The sequence below is a fragment of the Neodiprion fabricii genome, chromosome 6, assembly GCF_021155785.1.
Source record: "Neodiprion fabricii isolate iyNeoFabr1 chromosome 6, iyNeoFabr1.1, whole genome shotgun sequence".
Classification (NCBI taxonomy): Eukaryota; Metazoa; Arthropoda; class Insecta; order Hymenoptera; family Diprionidae; genus Neodiprion; species Neodiprion fabricii.
The window spans coordinates 25,978,744-26,001,960 of NC_060244.1; the positions used below are offsets into that span (position 1 = coordinate 25,978,744).

The 23,217-nt window shown below is 40.5% G+C and overlaps 1 protein-coding gene across 10 annotated transcripts in view; it reads right to left on the bottom strand.

Annotated features, from left to right (window-relative positions):
* Window positions 1–23,217, bottom strand: part of LOC124185454 (tight junction protein ZO-1) — a 74,929-nt gene that overhangs the window by 17,340 nt on the left and 34,372 nt on the right. Inside the window, exons 1-2 of one of the 10 annotated variants that reach the window (XM_046576256.1) lie at window positions 11,899–12,202; window positions 7,243–7,683 (exon numbers count right to left, since the gene is read on the bottom strand). The exons of the other annotated variants lie outside the window; for them this stretch is intronic. Of the exons in view, the coding sequence (XP_046432212.1) occupies window positions 7,243–7,284 (42 nt within the window). The 5' untranslated portion in view covers window positions 7,285–7,683; window positions 11,899–12,202. Of the gene's footprint in view, window positions 1–7,242; window positions 7,684–11,898; window positions 12,203–23,217 lie in introns of those variants that run through there. 10 annotated transcript variants of the gene reach the window in all.

Genomic DNA, 23,217 nt, shown 5'->3' on the forward strand with positions numbered 1-23,217 from the left:
TTCTCTTTCTCTGTTTCCGTGTGATTATACGTTTCGCTAAATCTCGGTTTTACTATAATATAATTGCATTCATTGTCGGTAAGCGAATCGACGTTCGCAATTATTACGATAAATATAGTATAATTGCGAGGAGAATAATGGTAAATTTTTAGTACCGGAAATCTTGGCTTCGACTTCATCCCCGGGGTAAATATAATAACTGTGGGATATTCAGCATTGGCATGACGAACTCGTGTATATTTCCTACTCGTGCAGTCGTCCCGGTTTAAACGCAATAAGTCAGAGCCCGGTAGGTAAGACGATACTTTGGCTTTGTGGGGAGGCAGAGGCTCTTGCAGGGCTCGGAATACCTAGAAAAGCGGCCTAAGAAGGATATTACGTCCGTCCCCTCTGATGCGAGCGTACACCCAGATTGTGAATTCCCATTCACTGTGATCTATATCTCACACTGACCATTATACGCATCAAAGAAATCAAAAGTTGGAAAAAAAAAGCATACATGTAATGGCTGTGGTAATTAATAACAGTGATCGGTGTTCGTTTTCGCGATTCATTGAATAATAAATGAATCGATCGATCAATTACCGTGCGACAGTTGACGATGGAAAATAAATTTGGCAAACTTGAGTTTTTATGCAAACTGTAATCAGGCGTACCTCAAATTTGAATAAAATTTCTGATCGAATAAAAACCGGTTTACATTCCACGCGTCAAATCAAAATTGCTGTCTTCGATTGATCGGCGAGATAATTCATCGAGACGAATATTAATAGTTGGCTTTTTCGAACGCTGTATACAAATCAAGCTTAAAAAAAACGTGAATCTAAATCAAACTCAAATCCAGTTTGCTTTGTTCTTGTAGACTGGCAGCTAATTTCATTGTGGCGTATAGAAACAAATTGTATAGATTGACTGTGCAAAAAATTGAATGTTAAAAAAAAAAAAGAAAGAAAAAACATTTCTTACAGTAAGAATGCGTAAAAATATCGAAGTGTCCGGTACGACGTAATAAATATTCATTGATCGACGACGCATGTTGAGTGTGATTTAGATAAGTTGACGACTCGAATCAACGGTGAAAGGGGTTCGTTATATTTCAATAAAAATTTTCATCGAATTCGATGTAAATTTTGTTATTCCAGGGCAAAAGTTCGTTAAAATGTCGTTGCATCTTTGAACGGTATTCGAAAACTCGACGCGATCACCGTGTACGTGTAAATATTTCCTCGGGTCTGAGGAGCCGGGGAAGTTGTTGCAGTTCGACGATATTTCATCGGCATCGTGAGCAAAAGGTCGAGACTCGAGATCCCATAAGCGAGGGTGTTTTCTCTCAGCGAGGAGTTCTCATGGTCTCCTCCTCCTCCTCCTCCTCCTCCTCCTCTTCGTTCCTGTTATATAGCTGTACACTCGTCGTCGTGGTCGAGACCGCTCACTATATGCAATATTACGTAGCCAATGGATAGACGGGAGTATCCTAACCCACATTACCCGTCCAACGTCCTCCTCCTCCACCTCGTCTGTCAGTACATAGGTGTGCACTCTGCTCTATAAGCGCTTGTTACACGTAGAGAAGAGAAGGCGTCCACACCCAGTACGTGTTCAAATCGTAAAAGATCGTGCAGACTCACTGCGCAATTGTACTTAATGCGATATTTTCCGACAAACGTAGATTGGGTATAAGCTTGTATTTTTTGTTTTTCAAATCACACTCTACATAGAATAAACAACAAGAAGATACATGTAGAACCTCTCCGATAATATGAAAAATCTATTTTTTCCCCGTGCAGTTACAGGTATAATATAAATATCGTGTAAGAGAAAGAACTGTTAAAATACAGATGCGAAAGGTTGGAAAGCGTGAGAATTATCGTACCCCAGTGTCATAGGTCCTATTGAAAATAATCTCACCCCCCCCCCCCCCCCCCCGCCCTCCGATCGGGGGATATATTATAATAAAAATTCATAATTCCGCGTTCGTTCCGGAGGAACGGATGGACGAGGATCGCATAACCATAATTTGTGCGGACCGCTGCACGATCTGATCCTTGCGCAAGATCCCAGCAGCAGCAGCGGCGGCAGCATCATCATCAACATCGATGTATTTCTACAGAGGTAGTCGAGTGCCTATCTTTCCATCCCTTCCTTTAATCGCAAAATCTTGATCGTTGATTTTTTTACGCCGATTATAACCCCGTGCACTAATGCCAGGTTAAAGAACCAAGAACCTGCACCGTACATTAAAACATACCGCGATAATCGAAAAGTCAGAATTCCTCATCCAAAACATGTTGTAACATTCTATGAAATCGTCTCAAAACATCCCCGCGTGTCAGCAAAAAGTCACAAATCACAAATAGAAATATTCTACCGACCATTCGTTACAAATGACGAGAAAAGCATTTGTCACCACTGTGATCCAGTCGAGCAAGTTTAACCGAACGGTATATGTAAGAGATAGCGTGTGTCCGCTAGACTCTATAACCGATAGACAAGTAGGCAAATAATCTTGCGAGTCGATTGATCGGAGTCACGTTCGTAGACTGAGAGAATTTATAAAAGGCAACGTCCGATGACGTAACAAATCGACAAGGACGCGGCAAGGCAACCTGCGTTGGAATCGTTGGAGCGTTTCGTGGCCTCTCAATAGGTACACTGGTTGGCTGGAGCTGGTATTGGCCACTCTCTTTCTCTCTCCCTCTTTCTCTCCGCCTAACTTCAAGTAATACATATCGTTTACACGGGTGCATACTTACACCGCGTACGAATGTATGTACGTGCATAGGTATTAATCTAGTACTCGTTCCTTATCCGGGCTGTTCGAACGCCAGCTACCTACCACATTTCGTTTTCATCAGATTTTGCCCTCGAGGTGGAGAAAAAAAAAAATAAAAAATAAGAAGAAAAAATAACGAAGCAATCTTGACTGACTTGTCCGACGAGCCTCCACCTCTCTCTCTCCCTCTCTCACTGCACGACATTAAGACCTCATTTTTTTCCGACTTAAATATGCGGCTAGTTATTACTGCACGTCTGTACGAATTGAAGGCGAAATAAGCATCTAGATAAAAGAATTACTGTTCACAAAATGAATCGCAGTGCCGTTGGATTGGAAAGAATCGATTATTGTTCTTAACTACAGGCAGTGATCCAATATGAATTCACGGTATCTTTTTGCCGCTCCACGATATTGTACAGAGGAGAATAATCGTTTTGAGAAAATGAGCTTCACAGTCACTAAAAATCGTAACAATGACAAAAATCTGTAGTAAGTCAGTCACCTGTATCACTAAATTAACCATCAAACACTCATCGATTACATTGGACATTCAATTTCACCGCCACGGCTGATTTGCCTGACGTAAATAATATTGCCACACTTCGCTTGTTACATATATATATATATATATATATGTATATATACTTATATACAAGTACGTCAGAAAAGTGCCTCCGTATAAAATATACAAGCCATTAGATTTACAAGATAAAAGTATTAATCATCGCGTTTGAAAGTTGTTTCCGTATCAACCAACAGTTTCAAGATTATAGATCATACATACAGCTTTTCATTCAACTGAGTGAGTATATCTGCAGCGTGCTCACTTAGTGGAACGGTTATACCTTAACGTGCGTTACACAGAAAACAGCTGCTGGCATTATCACCTCGCGTTGTTGTAATTAGCGCCTGTAACAGTAGAGCAAAAACGCAATAAAATATCACAGCATTTTGTTAACAAGTAAGAGCAGGTTCATCGACCATGCATAAATTGATCGAATACTTTGTTACGAAAATCCCATAGGCTGTAACTTTATGCCATATAAATAAATAATATTTCTGTCAAGCCGTCTTCAGTGCGTATGAATTGAATTCGCGAAAGAACGAGTCGCTTCCGGTCTCATGTGAGCGAGGTTGACTTTTCTTCTAATTTGAAATTTTCCAAACGATTATGAAACAGTGCTGCGTGACACGGACGTTTCGTCAATTCACGTTTCTCCCACGTCGCGAATCCAGGTAAAAAATACCTCTCGATGAAACGCGGGTGTCGAATCAGGCGCACCCTGAGCATCGCTGTGCGGCACAGGAAGAAACGCGACCGCTGTACAATCGGCCGAAAGAAGAACGGAAGGAGAAAAAAAATAAATAAAAAAAAAAACTACACGATAAGGCCAAAGAGGGTCACGTTTAGAACAGGGCGCATTATTCCATGGGTACCAATGCAAATTAGTTTTTATTAATACAATTATAATATACAATGAAAATCAACCGCAAACGCGTACGAGTCGTACGTATCGGTATACCAATTGCAGGTAGTCTATACATTTGCAGAATCTTGATGGTGCGATAAGTGCGAGTGTTTTAGCATTTGACTCAAGGGCCTGGAGATTGCCGCCTCCCTTTCACCGCTTATAAGTTATAAAGCGCGGCAGAAACGCGTTCCCGTATCGTACAGTCACTGTTCCAAGAGGAAGGCGTCTCTGTCCGAATCAACCGCAACCGGAGGCTTTGCTCGTGGTGCCTCTTTCAGCTTTGAACGTATCAATTATACGGCCACTACACCCGGCTGGCTCCCGCCATCACCGCCGTACAAACACCATGTGGATGGGTTTAAACGTGCTATACGAAGGGTTTCGTGATAGCGGAAAATTTTCAAGAAACCGATTATGTGGATTACACATCGCGTACACGCACGCACACACATCATATATATATACATTACACGCGATATATGTATTTCAAAAGGTACAACAGAGGTATTATAAGAGGCACCGTAATATTTAATAACTACCCTATTCAGACCTCATTATATGCGAGGATATAATACCGTGGCAGAATAACATCACGGTAGCTTCTTACCTGTGTTGTCATTATTCACGAAACGTGTGTCTCGAAGACTTCAACAATATAATCGCGTCATCATGCGGTGTGTAACTGACGTATGGCGAAGAAATATAGAAGACCAATTTCAACCTGGAGCGGTCAAGAAGTGCGCAATCAGGTTACTTCTGAGGCACCGATCGCACGATGCGGAAATTCGGCGTTGGAGGGGGGAAAAAATAACAGAAAAAGCGACAACGATTTTTAAATCGAATATAATGGATTAGGGTTCTACGAAAGTTCACCCGATTCGTACAACGCGTACGAAATTTCTCGTTCCGGTGTTTCTAAGGTCTGCAGACTGAAAAAAATTGAGAAAAATTGAGAAAAAAATCAGTGCGACTTTCATCGTCTGGCGCAAAACGCACTTCGTTGTGTCAAAAATTGAAATATTCCGGTAGTTCCTAAATTCCGTTATCGGAGAAACTATGACAAATGAGAAAGACGCGCAGGCACTCATCGTCAGCTGACACAGTAAGCACTAGTTTAACAATGCGGCGATAACATCGAATCTCAATCTCCCTCCTCGCTCTCTTTCTTCCGTTCAACGAAAATTAGCATCAGCAATTCCAAAGTACGGAATGCGTTTGGCGTCAAGATACGTAGGTAAGAATAAAAAAGAAACAAGAATGGTGAAAAGCAGCAGCGTCCCAGCTCGGTTCTTCCAAGAAGGTGACCCAGATCTATCGGAGAGTCCTGAGGTTTGCAGGTTCGGACAAATCGAGCATTCCAACGACGTGTCCGAACCTGTCGTTGAACCGAAAGCCGCACTGCACCACGGGCAAGGTTCCCAGAGACCACCTCCCAACGTCTCGTTTGCAGGCGTTGTTCTTTATTGGGTTAGCAGCGTTGCAGGCATGCCGAAGCTGATCGTGAGCACAACGCTCCGCAGGTCAAACTTCGAAGAGCGTTGATTACGAAATCGTGAAACGGTTCGTTAGGCATCCGGTTTCTTTGTTTCGGTTCTGCCCCTCATACTCGAGAGCTTTTTTCGGTGAGAGAATTTTGTATTTCAGTATACATGTAATAATCTCCTCGTTCTATTTCGCGATGTTTCGTTCCTTCTTCCTATATTCGTGTAATAATACGTTGTTGTTTTTTTCTTCTTCTTCATTCGACTGAGATTTAGCAAGTAATTTGTGTAGTCGGTATAATACGACTAAAAAATTTACATGTTCACGTTACAATCGTAGTTCATCTCGAGAATCTAATTACTCGTTCGTCGGCACTCGAATTGAGAGGTTGACGAAAAGTGAACGTTAAACCGAATTTCGTCGAAGGTGTGAACATTTTTTTTTTTTTTTTCCGTGCCGATGCGCAAAAACCAGGAGAGAATCAGGAGAGAGAAAGAGAGAGAGAAAACAAAAATTGGAGAAATATCACGTACAAGATTATACGGCATACAGAGAAATAATGAAACCTTTAACGAGTAACGCAATTTAAAACATCCTCGTTAACTGTTATTATATACTACTAATTAAACGCTAATTAAAACGCGAAGATACATGTGTACTACAAATGGTTACATAACAGAGTATCGAGGATGGTGATTAGAATATTCGTCGAACAAAAAACGAGGCGATAAGAAAATGGTACGCAGACAAACCGTGTGAAGGGGGAAAAAAAACAAAAAAAAAGATGTACAACGGGAACGTAAAAAGTCGATTGAGGTTGGTTAATAAGTTGTGTACACCATAAGAGTGCAAGCAATTTCTTGCACGTGGCTAAACGTTTCGCACAACATAAATTCGAGTAGTAACGCGCGTTAGTTCGTTAAATCTATTTATTATATGCCCGAGTATTACAGGCACATAAAACGTTACACAGAGATAGAAGAAAGTTCAGCGAAGCGTAATGCAAGGTGAACCAACAGGTGGTCCTGTTCCCTGTAGTAATAACTATATGCCTGAACGCATCAACGGATAATCGATGATAACTGTTGTTGACTTCAGTTAATATTACCATTAATTGAATGGATTATACATCAAGATACGAGAGGAAGCGCACTACTGATCACGCTGCGCGCCGCACGGCGTTGGAAGTTTGTGATATTATTTGATTGAAAAATGGAAGAGAAGAAAAAGAAGAACATCGACGAACCTGACGATGATACCGAACTGCCGATTATTAATGACAGTGGTAATTAACGATATTAGTAGTTAACGAACATCGTTGCAAAATGGTAATCGAAAGCCGTGTGTAAACGTTAAATTCAATTATTCATTTTTTGTTAATCATCGTGAGAATTAATTGAATCGAGGTATAAATATTTAAAAAACAATCACACGGCTTCGACATCCTTAATTATGAAGGCAATATGATAAGCGGAGGAAAAAATCAAAATGTTTTACAATATTTATTCTTACCAAATATTCTTTCTGGGCAACTTCGTTGTAGTCGATCCGCATGACAATATTTACGCAAAACGAACAGATGAACGGGATGACGAATGAATCGATTCCAAATCAGGTCACATGTTAATCACTTCTTGGTTTGACGAATAACGATCAACTTATTTGGTTCGAAGTTATTTATAACTGTTTTTTTTATGTTATTTTTTTATATTTATAAATATCACGATTTTGCACAATTCAATTAAATACCCACTCCTCGCGCGGTCGTTAAAATAGCACGACTATCGGAAGAGTGCGGCGAGTTCATTTGAGTGCACAACGTTACGGTACAATTAAATTCTCGGTAGAATTAGCAGCACCGTCGAAAAGTTTAAACGATTTAAACTTGACCGTGCCCTCTGTGGTATTGCAGTAATTCCTACACACAGACACACGTATGTGTATTTAGTATACCTAGAAAAAGAACCAAGATACTGAAGAATTTTTATGGCGTTGAAAACCATCGATAGGAACACTAGATAATTTATGATGCACTGTATCAGAATCGAACGAAACAACGGAAATGAATTTTCACTTGGAGAAACTTTCCAACTCCGTTCAAGCTGTGAAATTTTTCCAGTTAATCACTCGAGTGGGATTGGTTAATTGTACCGTTGCCTAAGCACCTAATAACGACAACGATGAGCAAATTGCAAGAATTTTAATCGGATGAGTCAAGCGAGACGGGAATTGAGCAACGTCTGGTGTAAGCATAAAGAAATTGATAAAGAGGGTCTTCTGCAGGGCAGACAGACGAATGACCGACAGATGGAGAAACAGACAAACGGAAGAAGAAGAAGAAGAAGATGCAACGAAATAGGCGCCAAGCCGGCCAAGTGCAAAGTCTCGACGCAGCATCTCAAAGCTGCGCTTCTCTTATCCGCGCCGGTTTGCAGCACGTTTCATTGGCACAATGATCGAGCAATTTATTTAACTCCGACCAATTAAGGCTGATTACGTTCATTAAAAATAGGCCAACAAATGCGTTGTGTAAAAAGTGACGTGATGAGGACGATCGTCATCGTTATTGTTGTTATTATTATGACATAAACGCGCGCTGTCCGAGTCTTTAATAACGTTGTTCATGCAAACATTCTGCAGCGGCAATATCAAGAGGAATCGTTATTGCCATTTTTTTCCGTCTCATATTTCACCCGTTATTATCGAATACTCAGTGTACTTTAAACTAGTAATATATTATCGTACAGTCACTAGGAAGAATTATATTAATGCAAAACTAAACGTCTCTGAAATATAATAAAAGCATAAAAGGACGCGGGTTAATTAACCGCATCTTATTAAAATTTACGTACGCAGCTGTGTCTACGCGGTACGCGATCATAACTCTTCTAGCCAATTTTCTATTCATAATTATTTATAAATATATACGTGTATATATATACATATATATATATAGATAAAAAGCAAACGACGGCGCCACAACTTTCCAACAGTTTTAGACAAATCGTGGCGCGATGCAAATTACCTATACTTAAACACAGTGATATTCGGTTGAAGTTTAATGAGAAAGAATATTATTCTTGAAGAAAAATTCTTTCCACCTCATGTACTGCGTAAGAAATGTAGGGTCGATGTAAAGAAAATCGTACCGCAACCCAAGATTATACCTCCTCTCAATTTGAACTGAAAGATCGTGGGAATATTGAAAAAAATTTCGAACCAAATGATGTGATCAAAGATGATTAATTATCTTTAAACAATTAATCAGTGATGGGAGAAAAAAAAAATTACCATTAGGTACATCCAAATAAGGCTTATGCAGGGCATGGAGAAAACTCGTATTATAACGCGTAACGTATAATATTTTATCCAAGTTTATGATGGGATTAATTTGTTGTCGCGATAAAAAAAAAAAAAAAAACGGCCTTGAGTGATTTACAGTAACTATTGATCCGACTAATTGGCATATTAGTGGGTGTTAATTACGTCGCAGAGTGAAATAATAATATTTTATCGTAAGTAGCCGGAGATTTGTACATTCAATTAAAAAGATATCCATGCGTGAAAATTCATGTCAATTCGTTATGCATCGTGTATATTTGTTAATATAATCGCGCGTTAGAACAACCTTCAAAGAAGGTCGCGCAGCCATGCCTGATCGTGTGCAATACCTGCGGGTATAAAAGGTCTGCCTGCCACCTACGCGTAGGTGTAATATCAGAAACGAGAGGGATAAAAAATGTTGTTCATAACTTCTGTTGCAGGTGAGAGAAGCTGATAATATTTACAACGCGTATCTGTTATACCTACGCGCCTCTCTTGTATATTGTATAAAACTTTCGAAGGCTGCGAAGCCCTCGAGCATTCGAAAAATTCGTGGGCCGCCCGCGCCTGATTCATGCTGATCTCCGTTAATCCTAGCTCATTAATTGAGCAATGCCACCCGCAGGGCAAAGATTGACGCCAAATAAATTCGACACTCCATCGGCCGAGCCGCGATTTATAACATTTGAAATATATCGATAATAATAAACATAAGCAATGGGAAGAAAGAGGGACGAGAATAGCAAGAAGATGGAGAAGAACGATTTTTACCTTCTCTAAATCGAGAGTTTTTCTCCTATCGCTACACAATACCGTAAAATCTTTTGAAATACACGTTACGATCATAAGACATTTCAGGTTGTTTAAAAATCGGCTGAATTTCTTCGATTTTAACAGCTCGCCCACGAATTAAAACGCTTTTGTTATCATTTTTTAACTTGCCGTGAATAATTTTCCAACCCCAGCGGCGATTTTTTTACCTAAATACCACACAAGGTTCAGAATTTGCTGTATGTTATAGATATGTGGACGTATAAAGAGAATCCGTCAAACCGGTGGCGCCATATAATTAATTTATTGTGTAAGCAGCGACTGAGTCTGAGTGTTGCGAGCCGGAGGTCGATGAATGCGGAGCATACGAGATACACGCATTATACAAGTATATAATTAACTCAACGTTCTCTTCGTACGTCTGACTCTTACTCTTTCTAGCGAATGAATAATTAAGGAATAGAAGTTAATTGATAATGTAGCGCAGCGTAACGATACAAGTCGCGCGTAACAATCGATGGGCGAAACCGTTCGTTCGGACGGCGAGAAAAAAAGAAATTGATACCGAGATACGAAGATGAAAGAAAGAAGAAGGAGAGGAAAAGTCGCACAACAGTTGTTCGAGAACTAAAACAGGATAACAGCCATGATGAGGGTACAAAACGAAGCCAGGTGAAATCGCAACGGCCGGCGTGTGCCAAGCGAATTGATATGGTGAAAAAGAGGAGGACTGATGATGGATGGATCGTGGATGAGCCAGACGCCTACACGGCCCATCCTAAATATCACAAGATTTCCCATTAGCATAATTCTCACTGGTGTAATAAAGCTGTGAATGACTCTTTCGGCATTCACTCGACACCCACGATGATTTTTGTTTACTGAAAAGTTATTATACAAACACACGCGTGTTTATACCTAGGATATACAGTCGCCGTAGACAATCATCCGTGAGATTGATCGCTGTCATATTTAACTTTTAATTAACGATCATCCTCTTTAAACTTGTCGCGTTGTAAAAGTTAATTTGAAAATATGCAGACGCTTTCGGGTCGAAGAGAAATTATGCCTAGCTCGGAGGTTACGCGTAGGTTTTTCGTATAATCAAAAACGCAGTAGCATTAATATTATAATAACGCGCGCATGAATTATAAATTACCGTTAAATAAGTATCTAACGTTCATCAATTTTTTCTTTACGTTCTTACAATTAGAGAAATATTCGTCAGTTAATTTTCCAGTTTTCACAAATCTTCCGATCCCGTCAACCGTCGATTTAGACAATCACGTTTCACACACCTTCGTTATTATTATACATACGTAAAGATCTTCGAAAAGGCAATGTAGCTACAGGATAAATTTATAAACAAATATCCGTCGATGCACAGCGGCACAAATAAACTCGAATAAGATAAGGAAGCAAGCAAGGGATGAAAGGATAAAAGTAGAGAAAATCGTCACGTACATAAACGATGCCAAAAACGAGGAGCATCAAGTATTTCGCGAAAGATTCAGCAATATTTCACCCCTACCGTACGAATTCAGTTAAAGAATAACAAACAAGCAAAGAAGCTGTCGCGTAATTTCCTCACCCTTTAATTTGGCAAAATTTTTTCTAACCACACAGCTTGAATGAAGGGAAAAATCTTTTCACTGACAAATACTATAAATAACTGATAACAATTTATGATCCAGAAAAAAATTGCCCTCTCAATAAACGATGTTTCAATTGCAACAAACAATTGCGTAAGCCAAAGTTCATTTTTGGATCAGCATGATGCAATAATACTGCAAGGAGGGGTTCCGTCTGCTGCCGTGAATCATACCTCCGTTAAAACTGTACATATACCGGAAACAATTTCCTTCTGTCACGCTTTTGCAAATTTTGTATACATTACGTACCTATACATATATGTACAACAGTTATTATATGTACACGCCGCGTTATAATTTTACGTAATAACGCGAGCGTTTTATGACCAGGAAACGATAATCAATACCAACGAGCTAAACAGATTGAATAAAGTTTTGCAGTGTAAAGCCGCGGGTAGTTTACGCGTGGATAATAAATTACCTTATCACCCAACCGAAACTTTACTTTTCACAGCGCAGGGATTTAACAACTCGCACAATTTTTCTTTCCGTAATTTACATTTTTTTATTTAACTTCTCAATTTAACTCATTTGTTTCTTGTTTGAAAAAAAAAAAAACAAAAAAAAATGTTGTCCAATTTTTACCATCGCATAGAAAATCAATGAGGATGTTTTGCATGAAATTTTTTAACCACTTAACGTCACTTTTTTTTGTCATCAAGCACGTGGCGCCGGGAATAAGGAGCCCGCGATACCGAACCGTTCGCTTCGATGGCTCGAGAGAGACTGAAACTACTGGGAAGTAGAAACGACCGACAGGCGGTACCCTGGTCAGACAACGCGTGTCGAGTAGATGAGGACTCCTCTTGCACTCCGGGTCTCCGTTTCGATTCGATTCGATTCTCAAGTACAAACGGCACGGTTGACCGATTTTTAAAAAGCTGCAAATCATTGACGAGCTACGTTGGCGTTTATTCGAATAGAAATTCGATAGCCTTCGACTCGTTTCCGGGTAAGAATAATACCTGTTTGCAAAAATGCACTAGAAATAGAGAGAAAAACCGCGAGTTGACTGTTTGGCAGAATAGTTGTTGAAGTAAGAACGGCAATTTTATTTAAACGAAATGTAGTACAATTTCATAAATACCGGAAAAAGTTAATTTTTTTTTTTTCGGTATATGTATAATAAGTAACTTGCACAAGTTGTCGCACCATAAACAGCGGCTAGTGTTGCTAAAGAGGCTGGAATCTTCGTTTATAAACGACCGATTATCATATTCGGTATAAGAAAGAAAAAAAAAGAAAAATTGCGCAAACATTCCGGTGATGGTTGTATCATATAAGTTATACGATTTTGCGCACCGCGTGTATTTTTTATGTTATATACATGGTAAAAGGCGAGAGATTGATCGTTGGCTAGATTTCAACGATGTAACGCGTCTCTCGGTCCTTGACAGTTGGCACTGAGTCACAAGGCTCGAGAGTTCAGAAGAAGAATAATATAAGAACAAGAAGACAATGGAGCGTGGGCGGGAATTTCACCAAATCTTTCAAACTGTACGTAACATACATATTACAAAATTACAATCGGTTAGTTGCCTACAGGCGATGCTCGTTTGCGCGTGCATCTTCAACATCTTCGCAACTGGCGTGAATGGGCGTTGGCAAACGTCAAATGACAGTGAAAATGTCAGGGTGGCCGTAAAAATTGAAAACTTGCAAGTCGTACAAACGGTGAATAAATTTCACCTTCTCATGATTCGAGACACCGTGCAACCATCAATATATAATCGGTCCAATATCGACGCAGTCGCTTGCGATGTAGTTTTCAAAGTTTGCAAAAATTATAATACGATAGAACATTCGATCTCATTGAGAAATATAACGATTACACAATACTGTATAATAACGAGGCACAACGTTTCCTATCACTTGAGCTTCGTTTCCGGAATTCCACGATGCATTTATGCTGTGATTCGTTGAAAGGAGTTGTCGCTGAGCCATGAAGCAAGAAAGAAAGAAAGAAAGAAAGCGAGAGAAGGACAAAAATACCACAAGTTGAACATACCGAGGTAGCGCTGCACCTTATTACACCCATTCCTCGAATTGGTATTCCTCGGAGGATAGATGAGCTAGCCTGTTAAGCCCGTCTTAGGGTCTTGACAGTCCTACACGCGTGGTCTTTCACTTTGGGCTTAAAGACGAGCTAACGAATGAACGCATGTGCCGTAGGTGGTGTAAGGAGTACACCGACATGTAAATAGCCGGTACGTGGACAGATTTGCGAATGACGTGAGAGTTCACCGTCGTCACGAGTTTTCATGACCGCAATGAAAGCCGCGTTGCGCATTGCGGCCAAAGACGCTGCGTCATTTGTCTACCCATTTCCGAATTTTATGCGATAGTAGGTACCTGCACACCGGTCCGAGATACGGCACAGTTTGGGTACCAAGTGTTCTATCTTGGCCTGGTATTTCCTCGATTCCGGATGCCGTTATCGTGCCATTGCTGAATTTCACCATTGGCCAACGGTCTGTAAATCGTGGATGGCTTTCCAGTTCCCAGTCCATATCAAAATTAAATTAAAATCCTATCCGAACGGTGAAATATATCCAGGTCCTAAACTGCGGTCTTCGCGGGATCAGAAGAGATGGTCTCATGATATGTTAATATACCGAGTTTATCTGCGGTGACGATCGGAATTTCTTTAAACGCATACGTATCATGTATACATATATCCATACACGTGTACACATATAATGAACCTGTAACCCGTGATGCAGGTTCCGCAACGATTCCTCAAGCATATGCACACATGTATAATCGCCACAGCGGCGCGTCATCGGTTTGCGAAATATTTGTAATATGCAGAATAGGATTTCCTGCAATTTAACCGTTGTTATTATAATACGATTTTTTTTTTTAACTTTCATTCCTCCCCGCTTGCTTCCTTTCTTTGTTTCTTTACGTATCAATATCTTATTTCATTTACTCCTATACACAAGCTACAGGCGTTTTCGGTGCCGCTTATGGATATGGTAGGTATACGTAGTAATGTCGACAGGTATCAGTCAGTGGTCAGGAAAAATAAAACCTGAACGAATTCGGACGAGGTGAGGCCTTATCAGCTTCTGGTCGCCGCGACGAGACTGCCGCACCTACGCATTCCTGATGTAATAACACCGAGAAAAAGAGAAGAGGTGGGCAAAAAAAAAAAAAAGAAGAAGAAGAAAAAGTTGGCGAATCAAGTTTGCCATCGCAATTATACGCGTTTCGCTCAAAGTTGATCGGTCGAATTTCGAATATCGCGGAGTAAGGAACGTACAGAGACCATATTATTATGAACCATGAGCTTGGGAGATAAAGATTTGAATTATTAGTAGAAGAGCCAGTTTAAAATAGTTTCGTATAACTATCAGGCGGCTCTGTAGGTAATATGACTGCAAAGTATGTTTTCATGTTCTTTCGAGAAAGACATAGTGCACGACGAGGTTACGCCGTCTCCGAAACTCTTAGAGAGCGACGTGAAAGCTCGTATAAATTGTAAAGAGGATTAATATGCGAGTATGAAGAAGCTTTTCTAGCTTCGAAAAATCATGTGGATAACACAAAAGTGCTTTCTTTGTACATATATGATGCCAATTTAAAGGTGAAATTGTACAACCGGTATCAAAAATTGTGATTCTCCGTAAACAAGAATTCCAATGAATATACGAGTACATAAGCAATAGGAAATAGACAGTTGAACCGGAAGTCAACACGCACGCGAGTTCAATCTCGATTTACCATCGGAAATCTAATGTCCGGACAAACTTACAGCCTTCGCCTTCATCCGGTCAAGTGGTCGAAAGGTTTATAGCTGTTAAATACCGGTTGGTTCGTAAAGTTCGTGAAATAGGTGAAAAATAAAAAAAAAATATCAAGTTCATCGAATTCCAACGCCCGTAAACAGATGACAAAAAGCAAAATAAAACTGAATAAAATTGAGAGAAATTTTTAGTTCCGGTTAACGCTCAATCCTCAACTGTTTTCATTTTTTACCACAATCGAAAAATACAGTTCTACGATATTCAAATCGGTTTTTTTAACGATACCTGTTTTACTCAATTTTTCTAGCTACTGCAACAAATGAAATTTTTCTCAGGGCGAAAACTCGCAGCATACGTCACGTGCACGTACGATATCATTATAATCTGCTACACCATGGCGCTAATGATTGCGACAGTTCGGTTACGTTTCGCCGGGTTATAAATACCAGACAAATTACACCTGCGGCCGGTCAATTATGAATTACGTGTAGCCGGTATGTTATAGTTACGATGAAGTGAGCGGCAGGGTGAATGCGTATGTGCACAAGGTGCGCTTGGAACACGGACTCACCGAGTTCAATCCTTACAGTCACTGCCATGCTGAGAAGTTAAATTATTTAGATCGATATGGCAAATGCGAAACGCATACGCGGTGAGTCCGCACGAGCTTTCGATTCGATAACCGGTAGATACGAGATGCCGGAATCGTCTGCAGGTTCGACGAAAATAAATACAAAAGGATATACCTGGTCTACTCTTTTCTCTTTTTCACCACGCGTGGAAGGCGAGGACACACGTTGATTGACTCTCCGAGCGTGCAGGTAGCAACGATCACTGGTGGATGGACAGGCTCAGCTTCCATTAACCCGAACAGTTATCAGTCGTTGTTATATTGCAGCGAGACTTCGTCGCCGCCATTGCAACTTTACGTATATAGAGATGGATCGGTATGGTACACCTTCGTACACTCGCCGCTCGGAATGGTTTTGTGATAATTAAGTTTTGATTTATGTCTGCACCGTTTGTACACCTTCGGCATCTGTGTACATACAACTTACATGGACACACACATCGAGGGACCAAGATGGGGCACGACCGGACGGGGCCGATACTAACCAGCTTCCAAGCCTATCCTCGGTTTACGGCTCGGAACGATGCGGGACAGTTTTGAAAAAGGTTCGAGAGAAAAAAAACATACGAGGAAAGAAAGAGAAGAAGAATACATTTTCTCCGCACCTCAGGTTACTCGCGATTTTTTTCCAAACGGAAATTCACCGCAATCCGTTAAAAAGTTTGCCTCTCTCGCCGTTTTCCAACCATAGCACCATTTTGGTATTTTTGCATTGATCGAATAATTTCAGTATGATAAAATTCACCGCATAGCCAAGTAGTATTCAAGTAGTCGTGTGGGCGAAAAAATTATACCCTCAATTGAAGTGCTAGGTAGATAAAAAAAAAAATGTTTTTTAAATCACAAATCTGATCCCAATGCAAATGAACAAAAAATAACCGCACCTCCTGTAGAGGACTGCGTTTCTTTTCCGCATACCCGCCGAAGAGAGACTAATATGGATCTTGCGATGTTAACGTATCGGGTCGATCAACTGCCGGCCCGGGTAATCCGACGTCAAAACTCCCCAGGACAACTCGTCCAGACTTGAATTACGCACGAGTTATACATCACAGAGATCCATCTCCGTTTGACAACGTAAAAAAGCTTCACCTGCAGTGAAACTACCTTACTTGTCACCGTGCACGAGTATACACAGTACAGTGCCGCACTTCACCCAGATGTTCCTCCACTCCCATGGGCCATTAACAGTACAGACAAGTACACTCGGTGTATCGGAATGCGAACACCTCGAATTGAAAAGCTCTCGAAACTCCCGCAGCTGCGTGGTGGTCTGAATCGAAAAATGTGAGAGCTGCTGATGAAGCCATGAACGGACGAGTCTTACGGGAAAATACCATAAGTGATTTCACGAACTGTGTACACGAGGGAAAACAAGAAGTTTATCAAATTCCTGGCTCGTTTATCCGCAGATCTCAGATACCTGGTGTACGTGTGTACATCTCTACTCTGTAATCCCGGTTCTCACAGTTTGTCAATGATAGGTAGGTGTGTACACAGTTGCCGCTACCGCATGTGCATCACTGGGTTTTACACATCTATTATCCAACGCACACGTAGGACTCCCATACTCCTGTTGGTAGGTAGGTACGTAACTAGAGGTGAGCACGACGAGCACCTATAAGTTTTCCGTATAGCCTGATCATCCGCCACCGGGTGTTGTTCACGATGCCCTTCTTCTACAATCTTTGTATGTACCTACGTTGGAAGAAGATTGCTGCATGAACTCGGAGTTGGTTGTGGAGGTACGTAGCGAGCCGCGTAACGATGGATGCTACTTAATTCTACGTTGCCACCACAAAGATTACCTATCGCTGGCTTTCTACCCATGCGTTTCCCACCCTTTTTTCTTGCTCTTTGCTGCCGCTGCTGCTGCTGCTGCTGCTGCATCTTTATAACGTCTTCGTTCGATACGTTAAGAGGGTAATTCATTTCGTTTAATCGTCCAATTAATTCAGTTCTACTTCAATTACTATGCAATTTGGTTTTTAGTGTTCTTACTACGTGTACATTTTTATTCTCTTTCATTGTTGATTATTTGAAAATTCTTCTTCTTCTTCTTCGTTTTGGAGTAAAAATACGAGTATCTTTAAAGGGAGAGACGTGCATGTACGGTAGGCATGCATGATTATAGAAAGTAAATGCTCTCGGGACGACACCGTGTAAACATCCTGCAGCGCGTTCAATTGGAAATACCGTAGATATATGGATGTATGCATGCCTAAAAACCAACCGAGAATAAACATCGCTAAAGAAATTCCACTACCGCCATTCTGCCTTACGTTTCTTTCATTTTTTTTTTTCTTCCTCTTTTCTTTTCAGCAGGTGTTACGTGCAGGTATGTCAACATAACAGAGCATACGAATATTAAACATTACACGATGTCAAATACCATACTACAACTAGCTGTTCCCAATTCCATATACGATGTTATACCACGCGGTGTCTGATTTTTATTTTTATTTTTGTTTTTGCTCCGCATGAAAAATTCATTCAGTTATCAATTCTCGAAGTTCAAACTCCTCTGACATTTGAAATACTTCAAATTAATTTTACCGAGCCGATCACACATGAATATTTTTATTTTCCATTTCCGAGATCGAATTTAAACAAAAAGGATGTATAAATTTGCGTGTAAATCGGAGCAGAAGAAAAACCTCCTTGATGAGATGAGGTATGGATGTATTGCTAGAAAGGCGTTTCGCAACCGGATGAACGACCGAGCGAACGATGTCTTTTAATGGTATGTCAGTTGAATATCGATGACACGCGTTGTCGTCACCTTTGAAAGCCTCGGACTGACTCTCGCAGAGCGAAACGATGAGACGCGACGAAGGTCTTTAATCGATTACTCTCGACGACACGTTTAGGTTATACTCTCTGGGTAGGTAATCGAGTCGTCAACGAATCATATTTGTACATTCATGTCCGATGAAATGTTGGCACGTTTGCTCGGGGTGCGGTTCGTCACGTTTCAACTGTTTAAATATAAAATCAGGTCGGGAAAATAAAATTGACCAGTTCCACAGCTCAAACTGTTGTCTGACAATTAACTGATTTGAACAGAATAAAACGCAATCGAAGTACCTTCGGTTATACTTCGATACTGTTCAGCGCCATGTCACATCTTTGGCGTGAAGATGTAGCGACAATGGTGATGTTTTATTTATTTTTTATTTTGTCCAATCATCAAACTTCCAAATCGTTAGCGTTATTGAATATGAAATAATCTGACAACTTTGCTTCACAAGAGAGAGAGCAGCAAAAAGCCGGATTAAGCTAAATAAGAGGTATTATGCGCTCGTACGATTGAACTCGTCGCGATAGGCAGAAGTAGGTACGTGATTGCAAAGTGACATCAAAGGCACTTATGTCAGTTCGTCTCCTCTCGTAGTTTATACGCTATAAAATATAATCTTTTATCGCATGCAATCAACTCTAATCGTATACGAACTCCAACCCAACAACATTTGTCAGCAATCATACGATACAAAATAATTCACGGTCGTTGAGAATATCTGCCCGTCAACTTACCAGGATGAAGTACAACGATCGATTAGGTCGTTTTTAATCGATGAGATGATATGATTGTTGAATTATTTTCACGACTTACCTGAAACAAAAAAAAGAAGCGAACAATTGTTTACTGAATCGATACAGAGGAAATGATTCGATCGATCAATTCCCAACTTCAGAAACCTGCTTAATACAAAAGGTACCACGGAGTTGTGTAACGAACTGCATGGAAGTTGCTCGCGCAGGTATATCATTCAAGAATAATAGCATAGGTTTGTGGAAAAAAACGACCGGACGCGATACGGAACTCTGCGTCTGTAAATGACAAGCATTTGAAAATCGGAACGTTACGTAGGATACGCACTCTGAATGCGACGAGATCGTAAATTTGAATCGCGTATAATTCAAGGAAGTTTTCATAGTCATTGTGGTCGGAATGTCCCGATGCATGGGGACAAGAATCATGCGTGAAACGATAATTAATTACGGATAATTACCGTCGGTGCTCAGACATCCCGACAATGCGTGCTCCGCAATAAGTACTATTTTCGTCACATCGGAAGCGAAGTATAAAAAAAAAAAACGAACGTGGGTAGGCACGAGTCGCAAAGGTGGGTGTAAGGAATGTCGCGTTATCAAGGATCGAACATGCACACGTGGGAAGTGCACCTCCATCATCGATGCAGGCGAGTGTATGGGTGTTGGAAAACAGGTGAATTCCTCGACTCCAACGAGCATTCGGTTATCCTTATAATATGAAGCTTGTCGAGTTTCGTGGTGAAAATAAATGGAGCGTAAGTGAGTGGTGATGTGGCATTTTAGTCAACGTTAGTACCGGTGGAAACGGACTTTGACGAAAGTCAGCGAGTTTCCCACGTGAAATTGCACGCCTATTGTGCTTCAATGGCGAATCCACGAGTTCGTGCAACGCAACGAACGCCTCCCATAAGCAACGAGTCACGACATCGAGCGATCGTATGGAGATAGGCAAAATGGTGAGTCTAGTGACTCCAGGTAGTCGGAGCATTTGCGTAATATCCCGGTCAAGAATCTTCAACGTAACGCGTGCATTGCTCGACAAGTTCCGTCGTGAGGTGAGAAATGAAATCAAGACCGGGTGCCACGTGACTCTTTAATTCGAGTTATATCCCCCTGGAATTGATCCGGTCGTTAATCCAACTCCTGGATTCTGCCTACGTTTTCATTTTGTAAAATGTACCCCCCCCCCCCCCCCGCCCCTTCACCCTTTTTTTTTAACGCAAATTTTTTACAAGCGCACATTGAGTTCGTCGGACGCGGAATCCGTGCTTCAGCAATTGGCACACGGACACTAGCGTGTAAAACGAGAAACGGTGTACTGAAAACGCGTGGTAAGTACGAAAGATGAGATGCGTTCGAAAGCAAAGTGAACGGGCACTGAAAGAAGTACAGTGGAGGGGATCGACCAAGGAGACAAGGCCGTTGTGAGGTCATGCTTTAAAAGTAAGGCAGCCGAAGAACGGAGCTTGTCGACGCCAAATACCGAGGAACGTGAAGCAGAGAAGAATTTAACACGGGAGAATGGCGGCCGGTCAATGGAAAGAAGAAAAACAAATTTCGACAAGGCGATTTCGGTAGCCGGGTGAAAAAAGCTAGTACTGTTAATTTCCACGCGTGTTCCATGGCGTCTTTGTATTTGTACAAACAATCGTTTTGGAATTGGCCAAATTGATTCAAATCGTTTTTAATTATCGCGTTCTCCTGCGGTGACTTATATTGTTTGTATTTCAGGATAGTAAAAATTCGTTGAAATTATTCGTGTCGAACAAGTTTTAACGATGAATCACTCGTACGTACTCGGAGCGAAATGTGCGTGGGAAAATTTCGAGATACGTTTTTGCAAGTCTCCATTTTACGCTAATCCTAAATGAGTGTTAATACGAAGAACACAATATTTGACGCGATTAGTTGAAAGTTGCAGCTGAGGTGTCGATAACATCCGGTAAAAATTACAGGTTGTAATAATGACATTAACGATATTATAAATACATCGAAACGCTGCGAGAGAATCGAAAAGTACACGTTGTACCAGGTCGTCTAAATTTTTTCACGAAATTTAAGGTTTTTTCAAATACTAAACAAGCATATTTCAGAGCAATACACGCAATAAATATAACAATATGTTCCGTACGTAGGTAGAAAAGAAATCACTTACTTTCTTTGAATCGATCTGTCTCTACGAGGGATGCAAGATTTAAAAAAAAAACATGTAAGGTAGTGTCAATATTCCGTATATTGCTGAAATCTGAGTTACTAACCGACCAAAAAATAAAAATTTTCAGATTCGTTAGTAAAATTTCATGACATTTCACGACGTTTGTGAATTTACAGGTATTCTCAGGACCTTAGACAACCTGTGTACGTATACCCTTAAACGTTTACTCAGGGTTAAACAGACGTCTGCATTACCGACTGTACTTTGCCTGAATCGAGGACATCGGTTGTTACGGCAGAATACGCGTCGCGTTGGTAAAGGCAGTCTGTGTGAACGGCTGCAGCTGCTTAGATCTAGCGGTATGTAATACTCGATCGAATCGGTAAATTCAGTTACCAGCCTAGGAAAAACCAGACTCACCTACCACGTTCAAATTTGTGCTTATCACACGCTGTTCGCGCAAATAGTGATTTGGTAAATTTTTGTTTTTACTCGGAAATGGTAATAAGAGATTAAAAATCGGTCTTACTTGCTAATTAAATTCGTAATTTGGATTGTGCGTTTTAAAATTGAAAAAAATCACATCATTAATATCTTTATTTAAGAAAAATGCGGCAGATCTCGTATTCCGCATTGCAATCACTGTATACGCGGTAAAGAAATAAAATCATCTTCGAATCAATATCACCTTACACAACGGCTGCAGAAGCAGAGTTACGTCAGGCCAAACTACCGCATTCTCGGTTCAATGTACCCCTATAAGTACGTACATGTATGCATGTAAACGGCTGCAGAAACGGGGATTGAATACGTAAGACGAAACCAAGAATCGCCTTATTGTTGTAACGACAATAGTATTCGGTCTGATGTACCTGCCGAGAATCGACTATAGAATACTACAGAGATCTCGAGTAGCGGAAACACAGATTATTATTATTATTATTATTATTATTATTATAATATTATGTGACACATTACACCGCCCGGCTTAGCGTGTTACAAGGTACGATAAATCGTTTCGATACACCGTTGAAAAAATCGTTATACATACGACGAATTCGTTCGTGAAATAATCCACGTTGAAAGAAGAAGAGACACGTGAAATTCCTTTGACGCGATCAGAACTGACTTGTTTTGAAAAAAGCTCCGACATTCCTTCGCCATTGGAGAAGAGTGTAGAGAATTTTTTTATTTATATGTATAGAATATTGACAGTGTAAACGCAGTGATTATACCAATTGGAGTAAATCAATTTTCGTTCAAAATATGTGAGACCAAAATACACCCCAAGTTCTGAACCCGTTTGCCTCGCCACACTTGCACAGCCTGCACCGGTTAGCAAATGCATAGATTATTAGACGCTGAAAGTATTTTAACGATCTCGATGATAAAAGGAACTGGGCGCAGCCGATCTGCCTGCCTGCCTGCTTGCTTGCTTGCCAGGCGCGTTGCACGATAAATCTAATAGGCAAAACAATTACTGAACGGTTTCCGCAAACGCTTATTATATCAGTACCGGTACTTTATTTTATGTGATATAACCCATGCGTTGTAAAGAATTTTAGACTGGAATATTAAACGAGGTTTATATTAGCAACGAAACATTGAACAGAAAAAATTAATCGCTATTTTTGACAATTTCAAAATTAC